General features: G+C 40.6%; 2 protein-coding genes across 3 annotated transcripts in view; one reads left to right on the top strand and one right to left on the bottom strand.

Moving 5' to 3' along the window:
* Nucleotides 1-1,582: 1,582 nt before the first annotated feature.
* WBP4 (WW domain binding protein 4) lies at nt 1,583-26,136 on the bottom strand. Of its 2 annotated transcripts, XM_054834615.1 has the most exons (10): nt 26,004-26,136; nt 19,547-19,619; nt 17,994-18,056; nt 17,772-17,895; nt 16,736-16,957; nt 15,795-15,850; nt 12,569-12,635; nt 10,380-10,540; nt 9,115-9,341; nt 1,583-6,728 (listed from the first exon to the last, which is right to left on the bottom strand). In XM_054834615.1, coding segments are annotated over exons 1-10 (1,203 nt in total). In that variant the 5' UTR covers nt 26,006-26,136; the 3' UTR covers nt 1,583-6,520. The 2 variants fall into 2 exon arrangements, with proteins under 2 accessions (XP_054690590.1, XP_054691482.1); XM_054835507.1 differs by lacking the exon at nt 26,004-26,136 and having other exon boundaries at nt 19,453-19,552.
* Nucleotides 26,122-27,484, top strand: part of ELF1 (E74 like ETS transcription factor 1) — an 88,926-nt gene continuing 87,563 nt past the window's right edge. Inside the window, exon 1 of the mRNA XM_054825430.1 lies at nt 26,122-26,256. The gene's annotated coding sequence lies outside the window, so the exon portion shown is untranslated. The remainder of the gene's footprint in view (nt 26,257-27,484) is intronic.

The raw sequence follows: 27,484 nt of genomic DNA, 5'->3' as shown, positions 1-27,484 counted from the left end.
TGCCATCGCTCCTACCTGTGCAAGAGACAGGAAAACACTGCTGTGCTCAGTTACAACAGCGAGTTTGATGCAGAGCAGACCCCCTTCTGCAGGAGGTCATTGCCTGTAGCACTTTGTTTTACTAAACCGGATATATTTGCTTCTCCTCATTGACAAGGCGTTGTTTGAAGCAATGGTTTCTCCTAACTTATAAAATACTATTTGAAGCCATATTTTATTCTAAGTTCTTCCACTGCAGTCTTTCTGTGGGATGTAAGAGCTGACTGATTGTGATGGGGTTTGGCTGTAGGCTGGTGCTTGTCCGTGAAGGAGGGATGGGGGGTAGAAAGGTGCCATCTCCTAGGCATTTTCAAGGGTGGAATACTCTGAACTTGGGCTTTGCAGTTCCTACAAGCAACCCTGACTTTCAGCAGCAAAACTGCTAGCAGGAAAAATTCCAATAACAAAGCACAGGGAGGAAAAGGAAAGGGAAAGCAGCTCCTTGGAAGGCAGCGACAGCCCTGGGGGCAGCACAACCATAGGAGAGCAGAGCAAGAGCAGGTTCATCTAGTAGGAACAGCCTTCTCCTGCAGCTTCAGATTTAGTGCTCCAAGTGTTAAAACAAACAGGACAATATACCACCTGTCCGCCTGGCTTCCCCTCACGGCCATCGGCTTCATCTCTCTTCAGCTCCTGCTGATCAACGTGGAATGTTCCTGGATCTCTTTTCAAGGTCCCCAATGGCAGCGCCTCACCCAACAAAGGAGGAGGAAGCCAGACGAGAGCCGAGCCTGGAAGCAGCCTTTTTTATGACAGGAAAGATGGATGTTTACCCTCTGCATAAGAACAGCCCTGGTACCTCAAATTACTTTCATTTAATCATCAACCGAACACACAAGGGAATGTTTCAGAGATCTGGGAACTAGAAATGAATTTATTCACTTGCAGTAGTAAGCTGCCTGTTCTCATTTAGCTAAAAGGAAGAAATAACCAAACGCTGGTAGCAATGAAACATATTTTCACCCAGATCATGTCTTACTTCTTCTAGCTGCTTAGTACAGCTGAGTAGTTTTTTCACTTTCTGTGAAAAAAGTTACCAAAAGATCACGTTGACAAAAGATTTTTTTTCAACAAAAAAAATGTTACGAAATAATTTACATGCATTCCCCTCCTTTTAAAAGTGTGTATCTTTAACTCTCGGGGCATTGCTCATCATTCTTCAGACCAGGAAATACAAAGACTACCGAATCACAGTCTGTTACCATCAGAAAGTTTATATATTCAGCTATATTCTGAGCGTTACTAAACAGTAATTACAACAAACTGAAGAATTTTATAATTAGCAATTTTAACCCAGGTCATTTGTTACTCATAATTGATGTGCAGAATAAAACAATTTCCAGTAACTGCTTAATGCACCACCAGAAGGCACCCAGACACTAAATGGGTGACCACAAAATAAAAGTATTTCTCTTAAGAAGCATTTCCGTATTTACAGGCTTTTGGTTTATATTTAACCTTGGCCCCATTTTTAACAGAACACGCACCCATAAATCTCCCAGGTTGTCCTAAAACCCTTGAACAGATGAACACCAGTAGTGGAGACTGTTCAAATGAAAGCTTTATTTGGTATTTTCATATAAACTCCACTTCAAGAGCTTGCAATATTTTGTAATTGCAACTGAGAAGCTGTAAAGAGAAACCAGCTTTTCAACTCCACAGACAATACCTATAAACTAAACCAAGCGCTTTTCAATCACCCCACTGTTCTTCCCTGTATCTTCAGTTAGGCGAGCCACTAAACCCCACTGTCTTCAGCCTGTGGCCTGTACAATGCTGTCTGCTGGTTTTTAACATAGGCTACTTCTGCTTTTACAAGCAAAATCGAATCTGCTGACATTCTCTGGGAATCCTCTTGGGCAAATTTAAGTCTTTTTCATTATTTGCAATACCTTTTGCTTTGTACAGAAACTTTTATTCAAGCTATATCGTGAAACATTTCACAAAGCTAGATTTGTTAATCACACAGATGGTTAACACAATGTCTAAGATAAATAATTTAGCAGGTAGAAGGTAAGAGGACTTAAGAGGTAGATACAAGAGAGACTGAAAAATATGGCTGACAAGACAGACCCAAAGGGTTGCTGCAGCAGACAGCCAAAGGTATACAGACAGCTTTTGTACCAACAAGCGAAAGGATTTAAGGACTGCAAACCCTGTAGGAGGAATGGAATGAAATCCATCTCAGGAAAACAAATTATCAAGAAAATGAAAAGAGCACGCGTAGTCAGTCTTGAAATAGGTTGCGCGTTGTTTGAAAATAGGTAAGGTGGTACTTCTTCAGGGCATGACGCAAACAGGCAGCAGAAGCACTCAGTGTAAGCTGGGATCTGGAGACAGGGTGGCCTACTTAAGCCAACGTGAAGATCTCTGTAGAGCAGGGCATAAGGTGAAGGCAGATGCTACAAACACGGCACAGTGGTGATATGTAGATTTGCATATATAGGAATGCTGGAGGAAGATGCCAATAATAAGAAAAGTACTAAAAAGGGGAGATGGAACTCAAAGCAAATCAAGGAAACCAAGCAGCATGAAATAGTTTTTTACTCCCTTTCTGAGATACCAAAACATGCACCGAAATGACATCTTTTTCAGGGGTGAGGGGAAAGGAGAAATGTTTTTATACACGCACAGGTTAGTGAATTTAACTCAGAGCCATGTCATGACCAGGCTTCCCACTTCCCACACCTGAATATTGGGTCTGGATGACACTGCAGCACAGATTTTATCTACGAGGGTCAAACAAACCCCAAACTTTACCCTACTAGGAAAGTCTGGATTCCAATCTACAGATTCCCAGGTGAAGGGTTAAAATTTAGCTCAGCCTAAATGGGAATAAGGATTATTCTATAACCTGAGTCAAATTGAGCAGGTGGTCTCTGCACAGCTCCTGGCACAACAAACACCCAACAAAATCATTTTCTTTGTCAGGATATGCAATCTGTTTGCTTCTAAAAGCATCATCAACTTCAGGCAGGCCCTACTGTAAAAATACAACCCTCAAAGATAAGCATCCTAAGCTGTGAAGCTCTTTCTAAACAGACAAAGCAGGTGAAAGATGAGGCAAGGAAACAAAACCACATAGCAGTGAATTGACTTGCTCAAAATCACACAAAAAGGTATCATCATCAGAAATTGCAACAACTCCCCCTTTCCCTCCAACTCTCCTATTGGTAATAATGCCAATGATAGCCTAGAAAACCAAGGATGTAGTCCTCGCTACAAGGAGCTTGCAATAAAAGCAGGCAAGCAGATAAAAACATGCTGCATGATAAAAAATGGATTAGTCAGAAAACAGAACACTCTTCTTCTGAAACAGTAAAAGGAACATTCCTTTGCCAAAAGCCAGTGCAGCCCCAGGAAGGATTAGCAGAAGAGGAGCGTAACTGGTAATACCTAGAGCATTCCTATGGCAAATTCCACAGGCAGAAGATTTTGCAGGGAGATGGCACAGAAGGGAGAGAGATCTGTGCAGAACAGATGTCCTGGAAAAGCAGTGTCTGCCTTAAATCTCACACGACAGTGGTTTTGTACAGAAGAGAAATATTTGGTTTAGATACACAATAAGGAAAAAGAATCACAGCATGGTGCAAAATTAAACAGTGGCTTTGGATATATCAAATCTAATTCAATTGGCCCTTATTATAATTTACATTTAAGGACAAAGAATAAACTGGTCTCTCCTCAGACTGACTTTCAGAGGTAGTGGGGAGCAAAGCGCTGTACTTTGTGAAATGCAGGCTTTAGAAGTTCCGTCAGCAAAGCAAGCGTATGGCATTTAAACCAACTTCACTAGCAGTGAACAAAGAAAACATTTAATCTTTTTTCCTAATGTAAATACTTGTTTTGGTTTTTCTGTTAATCACAGTACTTGACAAGGATCTTTGGTTCATATAACAACTAACAGCAGCTCCTCAAGGAAACAAGTTTTGGAACACTTTTATTTCCAGATCTTTTTAAACATCTCCTCGAGCAATTTAGTTACAGGTATCTTAAATCACCACCTATGACCACTTCAATGTGACAAAACATTTTTAAGGAAAGATGCTCTCACTAAAAGAGGAAAGATGTCCTCCTCAGAGGATATTAAAAGTGGAGCCTACAGAAAAACCTATACTAATAAACAATAAAATAATTTTACAGCGATCATAAAGAAATGCACCTACATTAGGCTCAGAGTAACAAGCAGGATGAGTACAGCAGTACAAAACAAATTTGTAAGGAAAAAAAAAATGTGCTTGAAAGGAAAGCATGATCAGCTGTTAACTCAGCAGTTGGCAATAGCAGAGGAGCAGAAAGAGCTAGTTGTACTGGTAAATCACAGGGCACCCATGGCAGACAGCACGATGCAGTCATGTGAAAGGCAAATGTGGTTTAGGGACGTATCAAAGGTTATTTCCAATAGGCTAAGGAAGCATTAGTGACATCATGCGTGGCCTTAATCTTCCTTGAACATAGAGCCAAGGCAAACTCGGGCTGGACTGGACGAAGAGAAGTACTGGTGGAACACTGTCACAAAAGGACACTTTATGTGATTCAGAAAAGATGTCATGGATTCAAGAGGAAGAAAAGCTACTTAGCAGAAAGGGCGATACTTGTGGTAGTTGGGAGGAAATGAGTGTAAACTGGTCACAAACACATGGAGGCTTCAAGTCAGAGCAGGCTTCCTGGCTGCTGGAGTAATGTTCAAGTAAGAGTAAGAACAAAACCTGAAAAATCTGCTTTTTAAGAAACCTGACAGCCTTTCCTCGGTAGAAAGGACGTTTCTGTTCCAGCCTTGCATGTGAGGCCTTTGATATGGAGTACATGTTGTACATTCCTGCATCTATGACTGTGAGAGCATCCAGCACGCATCCGGCATCTCTAACTGACAATCCAGGGCTAGATATTAGAGGAAACTTTCCAATTTCTCAAAACAAACATCAGAAGAAATACAACCACCCTGATGAAGCCAAAGAAACACACGGGATTAAATACAATATTCAATTCTCTTCTACACACAGAGAAAACGTTGCAGAATAGAAAAAAGGACTTCAGCTTCCTTTGTAATACATGAAAAACCAAATTCCCTGTCTTGTACTCCTTTCTCTGCTGATCTGACAGATTAACAGTCATTTTCTCAGTAAAGTTCAAGCTCAGCAGTTACCAACTCTATTTTTCTGTAGCTGGACAACTATCTTAACTGCACCCTCTGTTTCTGACTGAGACTCTGCTGAACAAAACACTATGAGCTTTAGAAATAAAGACATATTTTTTAATGGATTTGTGACCTTTATGGTCCACTGTTTGATACCTAGAGAAGCAGTAAGCGTAGCTGTATTCCTGCACAGCCAATGAATCTTGATGATGCTAAATGCAGACCAATCCCACCAAGTGAAGAAATCAAATCTACAATCCTTAAGAAAATGTCCAAGCCATCTTGGACAGCACAGCCGTCACCTCTACTCATCCATCTCTTGTTCTCCTCTCCCATGGTACTGAGAATGATGAAGCTTCAATACACTTAGCCCCTCTCAGCGAACACTGCAACTATTCAACACGCTCCTCTTATCAACAGATAAACCCTATCAGTCTCATAAAGGGTGCTGTACGCTGTAGCAGGGCCAGGTCTTTGGAATATTTTTTCATGAAAATACCAAGCAATTACTTTTTTACAGGGAAAGAGACAAAAAGAAAAGCAAAGAAAACAAGACCAAAAAAAAAGAAAACTTGATGTGTAAAAAGAAAAATTCAAGTAGAGACAATAATAAAGCAAAATACAACAGGAAGACACCACAGAAATAGCTACTCCAACAGCTCTTGTGCTGTTATTAAAGGTAAAGATTCAACAGGTTTAAATCTTCTGCAGAGGTTTAATACATTTACCATGCACAAATCATTTCTTTTGGAATGTTATTAGAAATGAGTGGCACTGATGTGACTAACTGCTCTAAAAACAGCTTTCAAATGATCTATTTGAAATGTTGGCACTCTTACCACCTACTCTTTTGCAAGCGATTAGCCAAAGGTTAGTAAGCACAATATTTTTACTCATTAGCTGGGAAACTATTCTGCATAAACAATCTTGGGGGATGATTTTACTCTCCAGTACATGCTATTGATCCAGTTCCTCTGTAAAATTAAAAGGTCTGCATCATTTTTGCCAGATTAAGGATTACTACATTCTCGCATACTTAGAAAAGGAGTAAAAAACCTTACATGACGTATTTAAAACAGCATACAGAGAGCAAATTGAACTTAGATGGCATGGTTAAAATAAAAAATAAATGTATTTACAATATTGCCTAAGTAATATAACACAAACTTCCATCCCAAAATCAATCACATCAAAATAAAATAAAAAAATATTACAACTCACGTATGTTTTAATACCTATAAATTCTTAATTTCTATCCAACATTTTCTTTATAAAAGCCTGTTTAAAATATTAAACTTTTGATTCACTCTAGCTTAAATGGAATCTAAAATGATTTGTTAAGTATTACTGATCACTTAGTCTTTGTCTTAAGTTTCTAGATTTTCCATTTTCAAATTTCCTCTTTTTAAATGTTGGCACCCCTTCTGTCAGGTCTCCAAGGGAGGTGACTGTCTTCTCTTTAAATATCACTGTTGCATCTTCTGGAACCTCTAGCACTGGAGGTGGTAGGTTGTCGCTCTCTGTACTAGGGAGCTCCAGGTCCACTTTTTCACTGGAAGAAGAGAGGAGAACATGAAAGGGTTAATCTACATGGAGAAAACAACATGGTGTACTGCAGACAGTAACATCCATATTTAATTGTCTACGCAGCTTGGAGTTAGATGCAGTCTTCTAGCCAAGATCATCATCCTGACGGGAATCAAGAAAAAACCCCACATGTTCCTTGTTTCTTCTGTGTGGGCTGGTATGAAAAGTAAAAACCTAAGACCTCATTCTCTAGAGAGCTCATACCACAGCCCAAGCACTCATCATGTAAATAGTCCTGCCATTTGGCCATTTATTGCCAAAATGCTATTGAGTAGCTTTCCGCAGGTGTCCATCCCTGAGGGTCTGCATGACAGAAGAGAGAGCAGGCTTACAAAAATCAGCCAATGACCCCAAGCTAGCAGAAGCAGCTCTGGAGGACAGAATCACAGCTAATGCTGATTGGAACAAATCAAAGACATTGTCTAAAAATGACCAATCATTTTTAGGAACAGCAAAACGCCGTGTTCTACAAGAATAACCTGTGGCACACGCATACAATGGAGAACAACTGAACAGTTGCAGAAAATTATCGAAATCACAAGTCCATGAGGAATCACGCCAGCATAACACTACTGCAAAGAGATGCACGCTGTATTCCTGGCTAATCCATACAAGGAATCTTTCAGTACTACTGAGTGTTAGTCTGATGTCAGCTCGTGTACTGTACCTAGTTTTGGGTCCTAAGCTTGAAGGAAGATGCGGATCAGCTTATGCACCCAAAAAAGAGCCACGAGAATGATTGCAAGTCAAGAAAATGCGACTGTTGCAGTATCCCTGAAATGTAAGCTTCCTGAAAGTGGTTGGCACTATGCCTAGTCTCAATTTAAAGTAAATAATGAACAACTGCATTTGGCTCATTTACCTGTGTGTATATTGAGCCTGTGTGTTCACATACAGACTGCTATATAAGGTTCAGTAGCTGAAAGCACTTTTTACTGGACAGTACTTTCCAAAAACCTGAAAGAATTTATCAGCTCTGGAGCCAGGGAGCGGTTAGCTGGTCCAATACAGGAGGTGTTACCTGAACTGATCAAGTGACATTATCATCTCCAAGGAAGTGTATCAGCGCTTAATTTAGTTCAAACAGGGTCAAAACTGTATCTGCTGAATAATTTAGAACTAAAGTGATGGAGAATAGGGGGAGTATGAGGGAAAAGACTGATTTCATTCTCCCAAACCTATTTTTTCCAGACTCCTAGAGGGCCCCATAACAACAAACTGGCCATAAAAGACAGCATGCTTTGCAAGAAAACGATCCATGTCAGGCATTATGCAGTAAAACAAAATAAAAAAACCCCTTCCTGATCAGATGCATGTCATGAAAACATCTGCAGTACATCAGTTGGACATGGGAAAGAGAGACACCTTCCAGATTTAAAATTGGCATAACTAGATTACACATTTTGTCTTTCCTTATTTAAATCATTACAGAAAATGTCTCCCACCACATTCTGAGAGCCTCCAGGACTTACCCATAGTGACAGCAGAAAAGGTTGTAGCGGACTTTGTTTTGGTTTTGCTTGACTTTGTTTTGAAATGAAGGAAATTAGGGAACAAGAAAAACACTTTAACCTGAAGTCTTTTACTGCAATACTGGATGTAAGAAAGACAAAAAATTTGTGTCTTTTAGGCTGTGTCCTTCAAATGAACAGTTAAAGTCAGTACACTGCCACAGTAAGAAATAGTTCCCTGCTTGTGGAAGTAACTCAGCCAAACCGGGCTTAGGTAGAAATTGCTTGGAGTCTAAAAAAGCATACTCATTATGTCAGCAACTACTGATCCCACAGGGAAGGAATTCAAAGCAATGCTAACCCAGTACAATCAAGATCAGGTTGCTGCTGACCCTAGAAGATCAAGCTAGATCTGGAACTCCAGGCAGAGTTAGCCCAACTAATTACTCATCACAAAGAAAGAGAATTTAGCCTGGAAGCTAGACGCCCTGAGACAGCTGTCTTTGCTGTTCCAAGGTTGGAAGCAGTTGAAAAAACAGTCACAAGAACTGGGGCTGCTGAACCAGATTGTTGAAGGAGATGGTGTTAAGGAATATAAGCTTAGAGTAACTAAATTAATATAGATGATACTCAGGCTCTGAGAAAAATGATGGATGAAAATGATCCTTTCAAGCACTTTACTTTGTACTCATGGTGAACTTCTACACTAAAACACCACCACTATCTGCCATGGAGAGCTATTCCTTAAAATAATCACTGCATGGAGAACTGTATTTGGGCTATGTTTCCAATCACTGCTGTGCTAGTTCTGCCAGAATTCAGAAGAAAAAGCTTCAGCTCTGAAAACAAGTATTCTGCAAACAAATATTATGAAAATAACTACAGTAGAAAGATCCTCACCATGGTTCTTCTTCTTCCTCTTCTTCTTCCTTAATTGCTTTCCATTTTCCATACGGGTTGGTCTTGTTAGGTGCATCACTGGAGGTTTCTTGGGAAGCTGATGTACTCTCCTCTTTATCAGCAGTTTCTTCTGACTTAACTTCTCGCCATTTCCCATAAGGACTTAACTTTTTAGCTTTGGGAGATTTTTTCCCTTCCTCTGATTCTTCACCATTATCTCCTTTCCTCTAAAGAGGAAAAAACCCACCTTAAGCAAAAATGCCTAAATAAAAACACAATGTAGCTTTATTTTACATCTTTTGTTTACTATTATCTACTTTTCATACTTTTCAACCAAGAGTAACTTGAAGCAATAAACTCATATTGTAATAAAATCTTTAAATGTCTCTCCTTGTGCTTTCATCACATACAGAATTGGAAAAAAAATCTTAAATGCTACAAAAAGTTAAGCTGGAAAATCCCATCTATAAAGGCTGAAGTTAGCAAGAAGTAGCCAATACAAACTTACTTAAAAACAAAGTTTAGCATGTTAAAAAAAAAAGAGGCAAAAATTCACATACAGCTTTCTGTGCATGCAGATACACACACTTTACAGCTAATAGCTAGTAGTTTATAACAATGCAGAGTGATATAACAAGATATATTTTAGAATTAACCCGTCTCTGAATACATTTTGTATTTAAACTGTCTCTACCTGTTCTGAACTCCCAGTTTCAGAAGACAACATCTGACCCAACCAGAGCCATAATCACACCCTTTATCTGAAGTTTTAAATCTGAAGACAAAAGTATATAATTGATACAGGTTTTCTACTGTGTGCTGCCAATGTTTTTCTCAATTACTAAGGAAACTACAACCACATCATTTTCAGTCAAAAGCATCCCCTGAAGGTCTCTTGGCAGTCACATTTACCAAGGAGAGTGAGAAGTCATATCCTCACACTGAAATCCAAATAATTCTGTGAATTATTTCAGAGAGATGACAGTGACCTTTGTCAGAGAACATCACATTTCTTGCAGAATTCAATCTACTTCCAGTGGGCTGAAGGAAAGATCATGCTTTCTATTCTGGAAGAGTGCCACTAATGGGCCAAATAATTGAATAAAGATTCATTTTACTATTCAAACAAGTGCAAACTTCTACTTTCAGTCATACAGTTTAACCTCATTACACTGAGTATAGCCTATCGCAAGAGATAAAAGATAAAAAATCTTATGCTAGAAAATTAATACTGTATGCAAAATAAATCTGAAAAGAGAACTTACCTTGAATTTTTTTTCTGAACTCTGTGCTTCATTTTCACTATCTTCCGAGTCTGATTCAGACGCTTTGGAATCTGTTTCTGCAAGCTCTTCAGAACGCTTGTCACGTTGACTCTTCTCATTTGAAGATGAAACAAAACCATCCGGTTTCTCCCACGTGGATACTGTCCAAGATATTTGAATAACCATGTTATTTATGTTTCTAATTCCTATTTGTTATTGCTTTGACAACATTACCTTTCAGAAGCAGTGCTGCCTTATGCAAAAACACAGCAAATAATTTAGCACAAGGCTTTTGCCTTTGTTTGGTATGTTTGTTTTAATAAATATAACCAGAAAGATAACATTTCACTTCCCACCAGAGATACTGTCATGACAGCCAAGTTCACTGTTGATAAAGCTTGTTGTAATTAACGCTTAAGAAAAATATCACGCACGGTGAACTGCAGACTACAAGACTGTGGTCCCTGTCATCCTAACAAAGGACAGACAAATTGCCTTCGAGAGGTGCCTATTTGATTTGAGTTGTCCATTGATTACAAAGACAGAATAAGGTAAAGCACACTAACTGCGAGCCTCAGCTCTCTGGGCAGATAAACACCTTCCTTGTGCTACTTGGCTTGGTAACGTTAGGTCTCTAATTAAAGAGCTGTCAAGTAAACAAGGAAATACAAACATTATTCTGAAAAGACATGAAAGTATCTATAGGATATGACCTTATTTTCAATGAGAAGGTAGTATTCCAGCAAATAGATTGAGAGGAAATACTTAAATAAAAGTTGACTCAATGGTCTTAAAACTGCTTTTAGTAACAATAAGGCAAAAGTACACCAACTTTCAATATGTAATTTGATTTAAGCTTCCAAATGTAATAAAACTACTGCTTTTCCAATTATTTTAGCTATTTCCAAAGAAATCCCTAACTGAAAATAACATTTAACAGGTATGCTTTTGCTTCTAGATGTATCGTGAAGAAGTAAAGGTATAAGAAACTGGAAATGAGTGGCTTGAATGAACAAACTAGACTCTTAATGGCACTGCTGCTGTGCAGCTTTAGACTGGTAACGGTGCAAGTTCACTTTCCCAGGTGTCACATACAGCCAGTGGAGTAAGGTGCAGCCTCCCAAAATAATGACTTGTAGCAGGTATGACTTGTAGCAGGAGCTAAGCCTCGAGATACCGGCCTCTTAAGTTACGTGCTTCAGATGAGACACTACTGTCAGTCCCCTCAGTTAACAGCTTGTCTTGTCTTCAGAGGATGGGATTAGCGTTAATAGAACTGACAAGTAATTTTCAAGCATTTCCAAGATACTTACAGCTATATAAAAGAAAGGGATCGCTTTAAAATCTCACAAGCCAAACTTTTACCAAATATGATTACAAAGACATTCTTCACGAGTGTCATGTGTCCGTGAAGAACTTAAAAAACAATACAACCAAAGGCATGAAATGTATCTGAACTTAGAAGGCAATGTTTAAAAATAACCAGCATCTCATTTCCCTTTCAAATGAAAAAAAAAAAAAAAAAATTGCAAATCATTTGAGCAGGGGAGTAGCATGCTAAAAAACTGAAAGCTTTGTGTTTTGGGTTTTTTTTCTATTCTTGGCATCATCAGAAACGCCACTTCATGCCCAACAGCAGAAGGAAAACTCATAGCCAGCATAAAATCACTTGCTCTCCAGAGAGGCATCACTGACCTTAAAATGATTCAAACAGATTTAGAAAACAGATGCCTATTCTGGGGGAGTTACCACAAAGTTCCCCATGTAGGGAAAAAAGTGGGGAAAAGAAGGAGGAGGTAAGATTCTGGACTTGCTTATCAATGCTATGTCAGCAAGAGGAGAAGTTTAGGTGATTCTTATTCAGTCCTACATACCTGTCAAAACAAAATCCTGCCTCTTTCTGGTTTCCAAACTATAATTTCAATATATATGTAGAAAAGAAGAACCTATATTGTAGAGTTATAAGTTGAATGTCTAAAAAAAAAAATCTATGAAACACAAATGCATACACACTGACAATAAAGCTATAAAGTCAGCATTGACTTAAGCAACAAGTATATTTCAACTGAAATAACAGCATAAAAAATACAGAACTTACAGCCTCAAAATGCAGTTATTTGCAAAATCAAATGCTGCTCTGAAAACCCTTTTCTGAAACAGAGCTTAACTGGAAAACAAGCTCTCCTTACCTCCTGTTTGCGTGTTATAGTAATAGGTATGACCATCTTCAGTGACACCTTCTACCCACTCTGCTGCCTGAGAAAAAGATACAGGAGCTAATTAAAGAGAGTTTTAAGGATCAGCCAAAGCATCACTTATAAGACCATTCAACCCTTGAGTATATTTTGCTGATTATTACTTTACTGTTTTAAAGCTTGAACTCCTGAAGTTGTTAGAAAGTATTCCCTTTGACTCAAATGAGATTGAATTGCTTAAAGTATTGCAAATGCACATAGACAATGTTTTCAAACAATGGATAGTTAATACGAGGCAGTATAGTAAAGGTTGCCATACAGTTCAGATTATGATAAAAGCCATAAAGACCATTATCCTACATGTTTTTTTATTTTCCAAAGTATTCACACCTGAAGTTGACATTTCCTGTTTTTGTCATTGTCTTAAGTAGAGATCAAGAAAAAATTTCTCTGGGAGACTCAAAGTTTTGTGAGGGCTATAGAAAAACAGTACCAATAAATACTTTCACAAATTAAACATAAGCAAATAAACCCCCAAACTTCTAAAATTTATTCCAAAATAGATCTTCACAAAAAATATTGAAGAAACAAACTTTGCAGGAATGCATGCCATGAATTGACTTATTTAGTAAAGCAACGATTTCAACAAAGCACTGTTTTTCCCTACTAATTAATAAATACATATGAAATGTGGCAGAAGTTGCTGGTATGTCTTTGTGGATGTGTAATTAAAATAAAGATGTTTTGCAGAATCAGCTGCAACTAGATAATCAGTCATTACATGTGACGTAACATCTTCCTTAAGAACCTGTTTTTATCAACACTTACACATACACTACTTCACTGCTCTGCTCCTTAAGTACTAACACTGCCCATTCCCCTGTACAGGGCAGAACTACTACGCAGCTTCACCATACATGATTTTTTGCATTAATAAATGTCTCTATGTGTACAAATATACACATATCCCCCTAGATAGGCTTTTGCACACACATACCTATGCATTTGCTTAATACTCTATTAAAACGGGGTTTTTTTACAAAGACAACAAAATCAGCAGTTAAAGTTCTCACACCTGCTCTGTAGAAAGCTATATATGAAACAGAAAAATTCTATCAGTAGGTTCAGAGCAGGCAAAAAGCAAGAAAGCCTTCACTTAGCAAGTTTCCTCAAGGTTTTGCTCTCAAAAGTTTCAATGTGCTAATTTCAACAAAAGCAGAAATAAAATATATTTTATGTAAGTAGAAAGAGGACAAGAGACTAGTCTTTCAGTACAACCTTTCCTTTTTGTTAGAATTAGATCCTGAACATACATTTATGACCTGGTTCTTAGAGGTTCTGAGCACGTATTTGACATTGGGTACACTGAGTATTCTACTACATAAATGCTAACATGCATGATGTCAATCTAACTGAAGCTGTAGGTAGTCTTCAACATGCCTTTTCATTACTCCATTCTCTCCACTTCTTACTCAGTCTGAGCAGCAAACTAATGTGCTGTAAAACAAGGAAGACCCATGAATCTCACTTGCACTACATATTGCAAGCATGCCCTTTAATTTCTGGGCAGTGTGAGTCTTTGTTAGAGATCTGGAATGTTCCCAATATCTTTAGCTCAGACTAAATAAGGGAGCAATCAAATGTTTGTTTTTAGCCACAGCAAAAATAACTCAAGACACCACAAAGTCACCAAGCAGGGTGAGGGAGGAATGGCAAAATAGAGCCATGTGGCATGAGAGAGATATCCAAGGCTGAGGGTGCATGTTTATGATACAGCTGAGATGAGCTAACTTCAAATTGTTGCCAAGAAGGGAGCTCCTTCTCTCCTCCATCTGCTCTCACCACACCGGCATTTCTCTGATTACCCAGAGAGCTGATGCAAGGACATAAGCCTACAAAGCACTAACCTAAACTCTGATGTCTTCACTCCCTGAACTAGTTCACTGTCAGGGCAAATATGCACCAAGGACCATACAAGATTAGTCACAAGACCACCTCTTTCAGTGGAAGGCTACAGTAAGACTGGCTTATAAATATTGCAAAGCTACGCCTTGACTGAAAAGATAAAGTTGAAGTGCTGGTTAACAAGTTGTGCAAAACCGCAGGATAAAGGAATCAGAAAGCCAGAGCAGCGTGTGAAGGGCAGCACTGAGACAAAGTATGCAGTCTCTTGGGAATGAACACTGGATGGAAAAAGCCTGCATTTTTGAGATAAAACGCTGCCTTAACAAGAGATGGAATATAGACAAAACTTCATGTACACTTTGTGATTTGATTCAATTGCCTAAAAATCTACACAATTATAACCATTTTCTCCTCTGACTGAGAGTAACCCAGTACCAAGCATAGGCTACCTTCTCAGATGTGGCAATACAGAGCTACAGAATGTCAAGCACTCTGAAAAAGCCAGGCTTTTTTGATCTCTAACATAAAATCCAACATTAGCAAACATCACTGACTTTAAATGATACTGTACCTATGACACCTATCTTGAAAACAGAGAAACATCGCTTTACAGGAGTGTTGTAAAAATCCTATTTTTAATGTTGTGAAGCACAAAAATCCTGGAGTGGCAAGTATCAGGGGAAAGCCCATTAATAATAATAATAAAAAATCTTTCTGTCTTTGGAGTATTCTGTAAGTTTTCCAGTGACTTAAATAAGCAAAATAAAGTAATATTCTAAAAGGTTGCTTGCACATAGGTTCCATGACCATAAGAAATCCATGAAAAAGACTAATTATCACATAACCATATCCTACAGCAAATAGAAAAAACAGGCACTCTTTTTTTTACTATCTGACAATGCAACCTCCATGTTTCCTACGATAAAGGAGTCTTAACTATTTCAAATGTGTAACTTTTAATTTTTTAAATTACATTTCATTCACAAAAGGTTGAACAGAATTTATTCAGAATTTCCCAAAACCTTTCAATTTTATGGGCTGAGGCATCAAAAAAGCATATTCTGTAAAAACACAACCACCACTATCACTTCTCTTCCCTTGATAAACAAATTAGCCAAAAAATATTTGTATAGCAAAATTTCAGTTTTCATCAAGTATATCATAAAACATTCTATATATTCAAATTATGTTTTCTTAAGTTTACTAAGAGCAAACGATTTACACTCTGCAATCAGAAGACTTACAAATTGCTTAGCTTGTTTCTGATAAGCGTTTACAAGGAGAAAGACAAGTATGAAGAACAGTATTTGATTACCGTTTGTGAGTTTTGAGAGTTGCCTTGGAATCCTTTAGGTTTCTCCCACTGCGATTCTTAAAAAAACAAAACCATATTTCACCCATCATTCAATCCTGTTTATGTTTAATAATATGTAGAAAAAACAGATCTAAAGGGTATGACACTGATACGTGCACAAACAAGTAATATAGATGCAGGTCATTGGAATATAGGTCATCCTTGATCAAACTAAGGTATGAACAATAAACCAAAGTATCATAATTACAGTTGGCTTTACTAGGACTAACCATCTTCCAGACTCTATTAAACTATGGCTGATACACAGATACTGGAATTTTGGTATGAAAAAGGTGTTTGTTTTTTAAGTGGTAGCATAGGCCAGAGGGAACTAAGCACACACAATTTTTACCTTGTGGAAGTTATCTTGTATGAGGGAAGACTACAGTATACTAATGTCAATCCTTAAATTTATAAGAAACAGTTTATAACAGTCTCATTAATCATAAAAAGAGAGTTGCTTTTATGCTCTAAAGTAGATCATAACACACAGTTCCTCAACAGAAGCCAGTCAGTTAGAGAAATCCTGTAAATGTGGAAAGAAACACTCAGACAGCAATCCATAACTGCTCTCACTTACTTGGGCACAATCAATTTATTTCACATTCCTGATAAGAAAGCTTCTTTAGGAAGAACACAGCTATCTTTTGTATAACCTTTGGAAGGCTGAACATTTCCAGAAACTGGAATTACTGCATTCTCCCATTATTAACAAACAGCAATACCAGTCTGAAGTTCTGGATGCCTAAGTCTTCAATGTTAAATATCAAAACTCCATCTAATTGTTCACATTTTAATAATCAGCTTACTACTCAGAGAGCAGAAGAATAAAGAAATGCAGGTAGTCTTTTCTCATTTATATCCAATAACTACATCAGCATTTGCTCCTCACTAGTTTTTACCTCCTGTTTTTGTGTTGTAGTAGTATGTATAGCCTTCGGGAGAAAATCCTTGCACCCACTCCTTTGTTTCAGTTTTTGGTGGCACTGAGGTGTCCTGAGGCGTCTTTTTTTTCTTTTCTTTCTTTTCCTTCTTTTCCTTCTTCTCTTTCTTTTCTTTCTTTCCTTTAGTTTCCACTGTGGTACTCTGTGTTTTACTCTGCGTTGAACTGGGACCTACATCATCTTAAAGAAAATAATACTCTCTTTGAAAAAAAGAGTAATAATCTGAACTTAGTCACTCTTGAGCAACAGCAAATAGGAAATTTTGTTCTTGTGAGTACTTTTACTCATTGGTATTACATGTATAGCAGGTAAACTTAAAAGATTATATTCAAAGAATCCTGCATTGTAGCAATACTACAGTGCCATAAGGAAGTCCAAATATCAAAAGATGAGTAACATAAAGAGAAAACCATAAGGACTGATGAGCTCCAACTGAACAACAACAAAAAAGAAACTAAGAGAGTTATGAAAAAGATAGCTTCTACAGGAGCTTGAAACTACAAACTTTTTTTAAAGGATAATGTGTCTTCACATGGACAGAACAAAGGTACTTGCTGAACTGTAAGCTGAGTAGGAGATTCTCATCTCCACTGACACCAGTGGGAACCCAACCTCTCCTACTCAGTAGGAACTTTTGACTTCAACTGGCAAAACTGCAACATAAAATTAACTAAATGAAGCGGCACTGCTGATTCAAAGCACCAACTACAGCCAATTTTTATTATCACATTGTTTAATTTTTCTACTCCAAATTGGATTGTTCCATGGACTAGAGGACATCGTAGCTAACAACATTCTGTACTGCAACTTCTACTACTGGCTATTTGCAGATTCTTTTTTTTTTTTGTCTTTTTTTCTTTTTTTTTTTTTTAAATGAGCAAACACAAGCCTGGAGGCCTCCTCTCATGTTCCTAAAACCTAATTTAAGAAAAAACGTTCCTATTCAATATTCTTTCAATTCTGTTTTTAAACCTTTGGCAGCTATATGAACTACCTGGCTTAATTCCAAGCCTTTTCAAATCCTCTTGATATGCTTTCATTGCAGCCTCCTCCATTGCTGCAAATTCTTTTGACATGTTTTCTTCTTCTTTTGCTTTTTCCAAGCTTTTCTTTTTAATCTAAAACAAAACAAAACCCCCAAGACAATAAATTAAACAAGTCTGATAATGAAAGAGATTAAAAGTAAGTATTCATGCAAATAAGATATTTGAGTTACCTCACTAATTCTTTTTGCCACATTTTCTTTATGATTCTTTCCTCTTTCATGAAACTCAATGCTCTTAAAAGTGAGAAAAAGCAAGAAAAATAATATGTATTTTTAATTTAGTTAATTTTAATTAGTTAAAATATAGTTAAGACTAAACTTAGTTGAACAAGCCTAAACGTAACCTGTTCTGAAAACACTTACAGCAAATGCTGTATACACCTATAGCTATAAAATGGCTATAGAAATTCAGGAACACTGAGAAACACTCAACATAAAAATTATGAAAAATCAGTAATGCTCCAAAATGGTAGCATCATATTTCAATCTTTATTTATAAGACTTAAATTTTTTCAAGTAACACTGTTCAGCACACAGATTAAAGACAAGTAACAGGGAATCTGGGCTCCCTCTCCATGTTATCCTTCCAAGTATCATCCCTTGATTTTTTTTTTTACCCTCTGTTTTATGCAAACTTTTTAAAAACCATATGGCTTATTTAAAGTTCCAAATATTAGCTACGGTCCTTAAATAATTATGCTACGCTCCACAAATATCCCATGAACTTAAACTAGTCTGCAGGTCCACAAATCTGAGAGAGAGGGAGGAAAAGGCAAGGTGGGAGAGTTGGGTCACTAAGGACAACAGAACAGTCTGCAAGCCAGAAAGACTGAAGCCAGTAGGAACTGGGAGGAGTTCAGAAGCTTTACAGGTACAACAGTGGAAGTCCTCATGTGGTTCTTATAAAAAATACCTGAGCTCATTTGGGTGTTCAAATGTTAGGTGCCTAAGCATGACCCAGTAACCCTAGAATTTCTTTGCACAAACTGATGCGCAGAGGATGCACATCCAGGGGATGATTCATCTCATTTAAAGACAGACTTTGCAAGTTACTCAAATCCTCCCCCTTTAACGCGTGTTTCTCTTCACCGACTACAAGAAGAAACCTAAACCAATTAGCTCACACTTGTCATTCTGAACTGCAGGTATCTAACTGTAAGCCAGATGAAGCTCAGCTCCAGGAGTATCCCTGGCATTGAGTCAGGAATGCAAAACTTGTTTCTAAGTGAGAAACCAATGGGTCTAGTAGTCTGCAAAAGGCATCTGCAAGTCAGAAACACCTTTCTGTAACCCGGTAATGTTTCTGCGGGCTGTGTGAAATCAAAGAAACCTGCTTTAAATGCTTAGAGTGCTGGCTGTACCAGGCCTAAAAGATACAAACAGCACGTATGCCAGGTTTTGCTTTCTACTTGCATACGAAGGTTAGGAACAGGCGTGGACAAAGTTTCAAGACAGATCAAATGTTAAATTACAGAACTTGAAGAAAAGGCAGGGTCAGATATTTCAGTTCTTATCTGTACTGCCAAGTAGAACAGCACACACCATCTTGTATGCAGTATCTGGTTCTCACGTAATACATTTTAAAGATCACAAGTACTACAAAAGCATTTTTAAACCACAAATTTCATACATCAAGAGATTAGTATCAAAAATGATGTTAAAAGCCTGTAATTCAACTTCCTAGTATTTCAGAATCATTGACATAGTATGGTAGACCATCGTACAGGTCTGTTGTCTGCTATCCAACACTTGCAGTAATCGCAGAACTTTTTTGGCTGAGATTTCCAGTAATCGGCCCTGGGGAGAGAAAAAAAAAAAGATGGAGAATCTGAAACAATAATCAAATACACAGGTTTTGAGATATATATATATAGAGAGAGTGCGCTTCAGAATCTAAGTTTAGTCTTCTTTAGGTGATTTAGTGCTAAGAGTTTGGTTTTTTCTTTTTTTTTTTTTTTAAACAAAGTACGGGGAGCAAGCAAGAGTACTATATTGACAACTGTGTCCCACAAAGCACAGTTCAGTATTGGAATTGTGCCCATCTGACCCCTGAAGACTGCAAAATTTTTGCAATGGAGGTGATGCTGTAAGAACCAGAAATACAAGACAAAGCAAGCCAGAGATAAACAAGTAGCTCTGGATACCCTAATTAAACACGGAACTGTCAGAAAAGTGCAACTTGCACTACATTTCATAAAAACGCATACAATAAATGTTTCTAAGTGTAAAACTTCATATTTAATGTCGAAGTCAACTTTGGATAATGTACACAGTGAGCTCAGCAACACAAAGGTGCTGCTCTGGACAACATGAGCTACTGTGGGGAATCCTAGAACAGATTCTGACCTGTGGGGTCACAGACACAGCAGTAAATTGTTTGGATGTTTCAGTGTAAAAACGTGAGTATTTCTGAACCATACAGTTTAGATAACTTGCATATGTGTCAGGAAACTTGGGGAAAAATCTTCAGAGCTCAAAAGTTAGTACATAAAAGTATTTAACAATAAAACAACCCGTCCAATGGCTGTTTCTTCATCAAAAACTGCTTTCTAATGCCAGATGAAGCTTGTGCAGAAATAATTCCATGTCTCATTGGCTTGCAGCAACAGATGCAATGCTTTAACTGAATGCATTCCAGCAGCAGACTTCTACGTTTTTTAAGGAAGAATTAATAAGGAGGGGCAAAACCAAAAATAATTCAAGATTACACTGAGAACATTAAAAAAGATGAGTCCCAAAAATGAATCTTTGCCTTCCATCAGAAGACCAATGTGCAGAGTTCAAGGAAAATACTCCCTGTTATTTTTATTCAATAAGAACAAAACTTCTTCCATGCACAACAATAGCACCCTCAACCCTTATGAAAGATCTGCTCACATGTATCATAACAGAAACAGACCTGATCAACTCAACTTTTAATTTAAGCAGATATCAAAATATGCTGTCCCACCAGTGCTTAATGTAAAAATACAATTTCTAAGAGGCTATGATTACTTAAAAGTGTAAGTATGAAGGATATGCTCTGCAAAAATATATCAACCTATAAGCAATGCTGTGTTAGCAACGTGCAGCTTTTCAAGTAATTTTCTGGAAAGCTAGAAAGAAGCAGCTGGGCTTCCCCAGATTTAAACAGAAATCCGCTCATCCCTAAATGGTGTATTTTAAAACTGGGTGATTACTTAGTCACACATTTAATTAAAAGGCTTTTGAGATTTATATACCAAAATGTACAAAGGCCAAAGCCTAGGAAATCGAACACTCTGCCTGGAAAACCAGCTGAGTGGGAGGGAGAAATGCAGAGCTCAGAAATACCTCAAGGCCCTTTTTCCTATATCTCTAAATCCTTCAACATCATCTAAGATAAATTTCAGCTGAAAGCTGGGTTAACCCTCCTAAGGCAATGGACCAATTCTGACAGAAAACACATAAACTGTAAAAGAGCCTCACTGCATGTTTCGGAGGTGCAAGAACATCTGCGTATTTCCAAGTTTAAACATAACAAGGCTGGCTCTTCAACAGAATCAAGTGTAAGTGTTAAAATTAAGACTGTACAGCTGCACACACCGAAAGTCAAGACCTGAGAGTGTGATGAGCTGTATTTTCACAGCTATATTTTCCACTGATTTCTTTCCTAAACACTACTGGACATCACATCTGTTGCAAACCACTGTAGCTACTCAGAGAGTAATTGTGCTGGAGAACCCGAGGGCACACCTGTGGCTTAAGTACAAATCCAGATCTTGAAACAGAAGCCTTTTGTCTTCATCTCCTATAGGTTTTGATAAAGATTGGAGCTGACTGTTGTTGTTACACATAAAATAAATGTAAACAATACTCTGTGCAGAAGACCTGATATCCTGGGAACCTTAAATCCTGCATTTCATGATTAACGGAGTTAATTGTGTAAGTTATGGTCCCAATTCTGCGACTAACAAGCATGACGAGTGTTATACACTAATTATCTTAAAGATTTTCCACTTGAGTTCATACCGCTCAAAAAAAGAGCAAGCTCAGCCAAAATATCCACTGAGTAACATCTGCCATTGTAACAACCACAGAGCCTGTAAAGTACCAATGGTGCTGCAATGAGAGCAAAACAGAGGATTGTTTGGAAAGGAGCAGCAGGTGAAGTGCAACTCCGCTTCAGTGAGATGCTACAAGTGCTTCACAGGCTGCAGTCACAAGCCCGAAAGCTAAACAGGTCGATGACAACGTTTAAGTATGTGATTGTTTTATTAATCTGCCAAATACAGGCTTGAGAGGAGATGCTGTTAAAGGGGTACAGAGGTATTTTATACTTGAGTAAGTGTGCCCAAATCAAGGGAAACATAGTTATTTTAAAAAGTCACTGCAGTCAAAATGGTACAGCTTTTAGCACTCCTTATCTTCTGTTTGCACTTACACCGGTAAAGTTAAGGTTGATTCTTGTTTTCAGCTTTACAGCTGGGCCAACCTGCGAAGGACCAGAAAGCTGACCGCCAAGCCATCACCACCACAACCATCTTTCTTCCTTTCACTAAACCAGACAGTCCAGAGTGCATAGTCTGGCTCGTCCAGGTTTGCAGGGCTGAGACCAGCACCCTGTACACATTTACCCAGATGTGGCTATCCAAACAGTAGCTTGGTGACACCGACCCCGAGGGGGGTGCAAGTTTTACTGTGAAGCTTTACCTCCTGGGAAGGGTTCTGGCAAAGTCCACTCGGAGCTGAACTTTCCAGAGCTAGCCAAGCAAGTCAGCTTGGCAACCTGCTACTGAGCACGCAGGAAACAGAGCGGCGCCGATACAGATGGGTACTGGGCAAATTCTGGACACGCTGCTGTAAACTTTCAGCCAGAGTTGGAAATCCTGTACTAACTTGCAAGAAATGTGTGTCTCCTAAAGAACAGTGATTTTCTTTCAACGTCTACTGGTCAGACCACCCAGGGGCAGAATGTGCAACAGTTCAGTGGGCTAAAGGGGAAGGAGGGAGAAAGAGGGAGTGAACATAAAACTGTTTTCTTGAAGCTTTAATGGAATGGCAAACTCCTTACTGCAAACAGCTGTAGAGTGCTAACAGTGTCAATGTTAAAACCTTTTTCAGATTACTGAAATTCATTTAAAACTTCAGAGGGAGTGAGAAGATGGGGAAGAACAAATAGCAACTCTGCATTAACAGCGCCCACAACATTTGCCATCTCAAAAGATACAAAACTTCTGAAACGCCAGAGAGAAAACTCCCAAACTCAGGTATTTTTACTTTGCATAATTAATTTCTTAATCCATAAGCATCACATAGCCTACACTGCGACGCCTGGATAACACACTCCTACTGCATGTGAACCACGCATTTGGGAGGTTCTGTCCACGACGTTCAGAAAGCAACCTGCAGAGTAACTCCGGCAGTACTGGGGTCCAGGGTCCCGAGCCATCAACCTGCGAGCTGCTTCTCCTCACAACTTACAACACTATTAATGTTTTAACAGGTGGTGCAGTCAGCCTTCCTTATATAGGGAAGCTTAGGAAATCCTCATAAAGAAGCTATCTTAGCTGAGACAGCTTTGCTAAACTTCACTTTGAGACTGGGCTGGAGGTTTTGGTTCCTACCACATACTGGCTGAAATTAAAAGTGGGGGGGAGAGGAAAGGAAAAAAAATAAAGAAACAACTGTTTCAGGTGGTTCTGAACACACACACACACACACACAAATTGGCCATGTAAACAAAATGTGCACGCATTTGCTTTGCATAGCTCTGTTCTAAAACACCAGACTTGAAATTTGGCAGGGATGTAGGGGAGGTAGTATCAGGGATGTATCTGTCCAAATTATAAGCGTTTGGGGGGGGGGGGAAACATCATATACATGCTCAGCAAGCAGTCTTCTTTGGTTTTAGTATCTACAACCTCTGAAGACTTTATACAAAGTTAGTATCTTCCAGCTTTCTGCAGGTTTGAGTACTGAACAGCCTCTGCATGCATCCCCTTGAATACAGGTGTATGAAGTAATGCACAGATTCAAGTTCCTGACTACAGAAGGAAATTAATTCAGATTAGCTCTTGTGGTTGTTCTATAACAGCCACTCAACAGGACAGTATTCAGAAATACTCATAAATTCTATTTGGGAATACTCCATACTTCCAAAAGAAAAATAACAGTTCTGTAATGGAAAGAAGTAGAAAGAATAAAAGAAAAAAATCACATATATTTCACAATAGACCCTCCTCCATATGGGAAGCCATTCCAGCACAGCTAATCCTAATTCAAATATTCCGGTATTGGTAAGGCCTAAGAATGCAACACTAAAATCGGCAGGGAAGGAGACCAAAAAGGAAAAGGTTTTCTTCTACTGTGAAGCAGGTCCCAGTGCCATGGCCCTAGCAGCCCACGCTCCCAAATAATTCACAGCAACTCCATTCATTCATAGTGCACTAACCCTACCCTAAAAACTCTTCTTAGACAGATACCCTTAATTTTTATTTTTAAAAAAATGGTATTTAAAAATAAGGACTCAAGCAAACAGCATCCCTGACACACCGAGTACAGGGGGCTGTCTTCTACCTAACCTCAAGCTTGTTGGCCCTCTAACACATCACAGAATATACATCTATATGTGAGCTCCTACAGAGTAGTACTGGATGGAATTTTCATTCACATGAAACAGGGCAGTTCTGTGAAGAGTTGAGTTCACCTGACCTTCAACTCAATTAGACTTTTTGCAATCCTTCTGTAAATTCTAATTTACAATCCAAGTGGCTGCTTCTTTTTACTACTATATTAGCCCGCTGTGACCAACATACAAATCATAAAGTCCTGCAAGACAATTTGAGCAGAGAGCAGAGTCTGCAGAAGCTGCTCAGTCTGACCTGTATTGGTGCTGAAGATCTTTGCATGGATCTGCTTTGCCAGATCTCTTTTCTAAATTGTAAATTATCTAACTTGAAATGTAATGCTACAAATGTTTTTAACAATATACAAGAATGCAGAAGAATATCAGGGCCTTCTGCATGCATGGAACTTCAATGGACCTCACCTCCACTAACTTCAGTTGTCTAAAAAGTGAGATATTGAGTGGTCTAAGTCATCCATGTCAATAGATGGAGAATGTCATCTCCAAAATGCCACTCCTTCCACCCTAAATAGGCACCTGAAAAGCAAAGTGAACTCCATAGATGTGTGTTTCCTCCTTGTACAGGGAACCTAAAGCGAACTGCCTGAGTTAGCCTTCAAATGTTAAATATCTGAAGTCAGGGATATCTACTGAGAGCAGAGGTCTGCTGCTGTAGATACAGAAGAAGGATATGGGCTACGTCAGGAAGAATATGATAAGAATTAGAGGAGAGAGGAAAAAACCAGCAACATAAATTAGGTCAGGAAACTGTTCAGGTATAATTTTAGCAATAACCAAAATTAAGAACACTGCTGTATGTAGTATCAATCTAAAAGACAGGCTCACACAACCTAACCAGCAAATAGAAGAAGGATCTCTAAAGAAATTTTTCATCAGGTTAAATTTTTTTCTTCACCAGGGAAGTTAGGATATCTTGAAAAGTAACAGAAATTAGCAAGTGCCATTCATATGACATTCTCACTTAATAAAAAACAAAGCTTAGATTTCTATGCCCTGCAAATCTATTCGGTATTAACACCAATTTTCTAATTAAACACTTAAAAAAGGTAGCGATGGGCAGGAAAACCAAGGCACAGCAGCTTTCTTCCGCACGCTTCACCCAGAAGCGGAGGCGCCAAAGGAGGCCGCGGTGTGAGGGGCTGGGGGGCGCGGAGGGACAGGCGCCCTCCCCCGCAGCGCTCACCGCTCCGCGCTGCAGGACCTGAAGTCCCCCGCAGGCGGGAGGCGAAGCTGCCCGGCGTGTCGGGGAGAGATAAGGGGCCGAAAGCGCAGTGGAAACAAACAACCGGGGGAGGGGGGAAGGGGGAGAAGGACGGACAGAAGCAGAGAGAACGAAGCGAGAGGGAAATAAGTCGGTCAGCGAGGCGGAGGTCGCCGGCCGCAGCTGGGGCACAGCCGCAGCACAGCTGCCCAAGGCCTCCCCACGGCCTGCGGGTACAGGGACGGGGCCCTGCCCTGCCGCCGGCGCCCTCACCCAGCGTTGCATGCCCTGCCCGACCCCGGCCCGCAGGGCGAGGGGCTGCGCTCGCAGCGCGGCCGGCGCTGCCCGCTCCCTCCCATCCCCCGGCACTCACATCGCCGCTTCCCCGGCAGCACCGCTGCACCGCGCCGCGCCGGTCCCGTCCGCTCGCCGCCAGCCGCGCCGCGCCGCTGGGGCGGGCCGGGGCGGTGGGAGGGAACGCGGCGACGGGAGCCGGGAGGACTCAATCCGCGCTCTGTTCCCCCGCCCTTCCCCACCTCCTGCCTTCGCCCGCTCCTCCTCCCCCGCCCCCGGGAGAAGCGAGCGCTCTGCGGGGAGCCGCTCGGCGAGGGAGCCGCTGCCGCTCGGTGAGTGCCACCCGCCCGTGCGCCAGAGGTTGCGGCGAGCCCCGCGCTCCTGGGGACGGGGAGGTTCTCTCCCCTGCCCCGCGGGGGGCGAGCCTCTGCGGTCCACAGGTTCGAGCCCTGCCGCCGGCAGCTCCCCATGCCGGGCTGTTCCTGCCCCGCCGTGGCTGTGAGAGACGGGAGGTGTGAGGGAGGAGGGGTGCGAAGGGGCTGGAGAGGCGGCAGCGGGCCCCGGGCGGGCGGCGGTGCGCGCCTTCGGGCCGCGGCCAGCGGCGCCCCGTCCCGCCGGACGCCCCTGCCAACTTTCTCAGGAGTTCAGGCAGCGCGTGTGCCGGGGGGGTGCTGCGTGCCGACTTCGCCGCTGCTGGTGCTGCCGCCGCCGCCTCCTCCTTCTCCTTCTCCCCTGCCGCCGCCCTACCCTGCCCGCCAGCTGCCTCTCCCCGCCGGCGTGGGGCAGCGGCGGCTCCGCGCTGCCGGGGCGGGGGCGCGCGCGCGCGGGACGGTTGGCGGCCGCGCGCCCCTGCGCGGGGAGGCCGTGGCGCGTGCGTGCGCGCCTGAGGCGGCGGGGGAGGGGGCCGGGGCTGCGATGGGGTGACGGGCGATATGGTCGCCTCTCCGACACGTCGGTCCCGGACGGGCCGTGTTGCCGCCCGGGAGTGTTCGTACCTCCCGTGCGTCCGGGTGGCCGGGGCTGGTGAAGCCGGAGAAGTCCCTCCTCAGCTGCTTCCCCCCCTCGCCGCCCCCCCCCCCCAATAAAACTCATACCGGGTTTGTATTCCACTCCCCTGGCCTCAGCGCTGTGTGACTTATTACCCGACGGTGTCGCGAAAAAAAAAAAAAATTGTTAATTCACCGACTACAGCTGGCAACCTTTTTGCTACAGTCGCGCACAAGGGTGGAGGAGAAGCCTGCGCAGTGAGTCATGGATTTAAGAGGCCCTCTGGTTGTTTATGGCAAAACCAGGGGGTGGCTCGTTCAACATGTGGGAAATAAGTGGAATGAGTTGCTTAAATTCATAATAAAAGGATAAGGCAGAGGTACCCGTACGTATCGCACGCCCCCTGCCCCAGCTTGCTATCGAGCAGCCTTGAAAAGCGGGGGGGGGGGAGTAATGTTTCTTTTTCCTGAAGGAGGACTTGTGGTCAGACTGTCATAGCTAACTGCAGTCGTTATGCATTTGTCAGCATTTCCATGATAAGTGTAGTTTTTATGTAGTTTACAACTTGGTTAT

The sequence above is a fragment of the Grus americana genome, chromosome 1 (assembly GCF_028858705.1).
Source record: "Grus americana isolate bGruAme1 chromosome 1, bGruAme1.mat, whole genome shotgun sequence".
Taxonomy (NCBI): domain Eukaryota; kingdom Metazoa; phylum Chordata; class Aves; order Gruiformes; family Gruidae; genus Grus; species Grus americana.
Note: the sequence above shows the minus strand (reverse complement) of the source record. Positions and strands in the feature narration are given on the sequence as shown.

Excerpts from the sequence above, each read along its gene's own strand:
- WBP4 (XM_054834615.1), bottom strand. Across the intron at positions 16,958-17,771 it reads AAGGCTTGGAATTAAGCCAG|ATGATGTAGGTCCCAGTTCA; the intron begins GTAGTTCATATA and ends ATTTTCTTTAAG. Across the intron at positions 9,342-10,379 it reads GTTCAGAAAAAAAATTCAAG|AGGAAAGGAGATAATGGTGA; the intron begins GTAAGTTCTCTT and ends TTTCCTCTTTAG.